This window comes from Belonocnema kinseyi, chromosome 5 (genome assembly GCF_010883055.1).
Source record: "Belonocnema kinseyi isolate 2016_QV_RU_SX_M_011 chromosome 5, B_treatae_v1, whole genome shotgun sequence".
Taxonomy (NCBI): Eukaryota; Metazoa; Arthropoda; class Insecta; order Hymenoptera; family Cynipidae; genus Belonocnema; species Belonocnema kinseyi.
Window position 1 is genome coordinate 141,092,170 of NC_046661.1, and position 3,302 is coordinate 141,095,471.

The window sequence follows — 3,302 nt, forward strand, 5'->3', positions numbered from 1 at the left end:
ATCTAACCACGTCTCCATCATTATGACTAGATCCCATTGTGTCAAATTTCTCATAAACTCCTTATCCTTTCTCTCTAATCCTGCTATATTCCAGTAACAAATGTTCCCATTTCTTTAGTTTCACCAGTACCATTATCTCCCCTCTTCTCACTTCCCTTCCTATATTTCGCATTTCCTCTATCTCTACCTTAGCATTAATCCTTTTTAGTACTTCGTCCACCCCTTCCTTCAGCTCCTTCTCCTCTAATCTTATACCCTTTATCACTAAGTTCAATTTTCTTTCTTCCCTCTCTTCCTTCTCTATTCTTTGTTCTATGTTTCTCAGCCTATCTAACTCCTTATTCCCATTCTCGCCCCCACCGCAATTCCCGTTTGAGCTTTCAAGTTTCTTCATCCTACCTCTTATCTCCTCTACCTTTGTGTTATTAATTTCTTCCTGCTTCTCTAGTTTTTGCTCCAATGACTCCATCCTCTTTTCCAACTTTTCCCTGATTTCTTCCCATTTTTTTATTTCTTTCTTAACTTCAGCCATTTCCCGCCTAATTTCCTTCTTTAATTCCTCTCCCCTTCTCTCCTGCTTTTCTTCATAAATCCCCATTACCTCTATCATCACTTCTCTAATTTCCTTTAGCCTTTCTTCTTTCATCGACATTTCATTTTCATCTCCGCTACCGTCGGCATCCTCCCTGTTATCGCTTTTCCCTACCAAACTCTGCTTTTCCGGCGGCAATCTAAACATTTTCTGGTATTTTATACTGGCCCCGATATCTTCCTTCTCTTCACTGCTTTCCCTCCCCCCTCTCTTCCTTTTGATAAATGCTTCTATGGACCCTACGCTTTTTGCTCTCAATCTTTCCTTTTCTATAGTTTTTTTATACTTCCCCCTTGCCTTCCTTTCTCTATCGCCGCTGTCTTTTACCTGTCACGCCTTTCTTTGTCGCTACCCAACCCTGCTACTACTAATCCGTCAACACAGTCTTCCCACCCTGTCACAAATCTCCAAACAAAGTTCCACACAAATCTGTCTCAATCCTCCAAAATATCTACCTCCCCTTTACAATATCACAATCCCTCAATTAGATCTCTCACCTCCACACCCTTCCACACACTTCCACAATCCACTCACCTCAAATTTCACCACAATATCAGAAAAACTCAGCATCCACAATTCCCACTACTTTACACTTTCATGCCGGAAACGGAAGCCTGTGTTCTTTTTCTATTTTCTATTAATTGATTTATGGCACAAGTGCATTTTGTGTCCTAGAACCATTTTAGAAACATTGCTCCACGTCATATTGCACAAAAAATTAATTATTTTAAAATTTGTGAATATTTATCTATTAGTATTGGGATCTGCAATCTTGAGGGCACCACTGGCGGCAAAAGCAATATGGCCGGTGATAGTACATAAAATAATATTTTTATTTAGAACCTGCTTTGATTATTTTCACTCGGAATGACTGAAAAATCATTGAAGAAAAAAAACTTTAAATACTTGACAATGATTATAACTTTTTCTTCAAACTTTTTAATTGACAGTGGAAGAAGCTTCAAAAATCCGTTTGAATTTCGTGCATTTTTTACGTTATTCTATTTTATTTCTCGAGCCATACTATCAGTGAATGTTGTATATGTACTATAAGATTTTTCATTTATTTTTTTTTAAATAGGAGTTTATTTACATTTCAGAAAAACCGAACAGTTTCTTGCTTTCGAGCAGTAGAAGAGCAACCAAACACACAACAAAACTCCTCGATTCTCGTGACAAAAACTCCATTGATAAAGTTTGATTTATTTTATTTGTAACTTTTTATTTATCAATTTTTATTTTTATCCTGGTTTCACTGTAAAAAAACACTGTAAAACCTTTAAAAAAATTATTTTCGTATATTCGCCTTTACTTCCCGTCAAAATTTACCTACGTTCAGGGCTTTCCGATTCTGTCACCAGGTGGCGTATTCGAGTATTTCAGATCCCAATAATGCATTTTTAAAGCGTTCCTCGTGCAGCGCCAATCTGGCGAGGAAATTTCACACATACAAAATATAATCACTAAGGAACCGCCATTTTTTTTTAGTCGGATAGGGCTCCTCAAGCCAGGTGTTACATGTTTATGATAAAAGTAATTTAAAGGAATCTGTATTATCATAACAAAAATATTTTTGTTTTCATCTAGAGTTTAATAAAGTTAAGTATTTTATATTATTCGATGAGTTAACTTGATCGATAGGTTGACTTTCTATTTTCACGGTGGTGAAAAAAAATATCTACACTGATTGGTGGTAACTATCTCTGATGATAATACAGATTCCTTTAAAATAATAACAGTTTCGATTCTCCATCTCGAAAAGTAACATAGCCCAAAATTAACTCGAAACTGATCACGAATTTTAACTCAGATTTTGAAATTTTCAAAATGGCGGATCCAATGTCGCGGTCATAAATCGAAATATTGCTAAATTTGGCTGAAAATGGTTACTATGAGGTTTTCAGGGTCATTTCTCACGACGATGAACTCAGATTTTTAAATTTTCAAAATGTCGCAACTAATATGGAGGCAAAAATTGAAATATTGCTGAAAATTTTAACTAAGAAGATTAAATTTCTACCAAAAACACGAATTTTCAAAATAAAACCTAAATTTTCAACTTCAAAAATATAAATTATTATCACATAATTGAATCTTTGAACTAGAAAAGATCAATTTTTAACTGGAAATATAATAATTAAACTTAATTGCATTTTCAACAAAATAATTAAATTCTCAACCAAACAGTACAATTTTTAAACACACAAATTTGAACGAAAAATCGAAAAAGGGGGAAGTTTTGACGTTATACCCCCCCCCCCCTCAAACTGATAAGATAGTTTATGAACGATACTTCAGAAATTTATGGAAGCTGTCCAAGTAGTGCAAGGTGTTTGTGCAATTTCTGGCGTTTCACCAGAAATTGCTGAAAAAGCTGCGAGTCATAAAGATGTTTTCTTAAAATAAATAACTCAGTTTTTGGGAAAAATTAATGATAGAGATTGAGTACAAACCATATGGGCAGATGGTAATCCCGTTTCGCTGAGTTCTTTAAAAATTTGAAGAGCTGCAGGAATATCTTGACTAGATGATCGACCTGGAGAAGAATTGATTTGCGTGCCAAGTAATTGGGCCCAAGCTAACATCGATCGAGCTTCTCTGTGTCCCAAAGTTGCTGCTGCTGTTAAAAGCTTGTAAGCTTCTGATTTATTTGCTCTGGTTGCATTCAGTAGAGTTTTTGCATTTTTAAAGAGATCTTCGGCTAAAAAAC

The 3,302-nt window shown here is 35.2% G+C and overlaps 1 protein-coding gene across 2 annotated transcripts in view; it reads right to left on the reverse strand.

Moving 5' to 3' along the window:
- Nucleotides 1-3,302, reverse strand: part of LOC117172432 (protein sel-1 homolog 1) — a 47,587-nt gene that overhangs the window by 23,961 nt on the left and 20,324 nt on the right. For both annotated transcript variants that reach the window (XM_033360357.1, XM_033360356.1), the window contains exon 3: nucleotides 3,046-3,293. In XM_033360357.1, coding sequence (XP_033216248.1) covers nucleotides 3,046-3,293 — 248 coding nt within the window. The remainder of the gene's footprint in view (nucleotides 1-3,045; nucleotides 3,294-3,302) is intronic.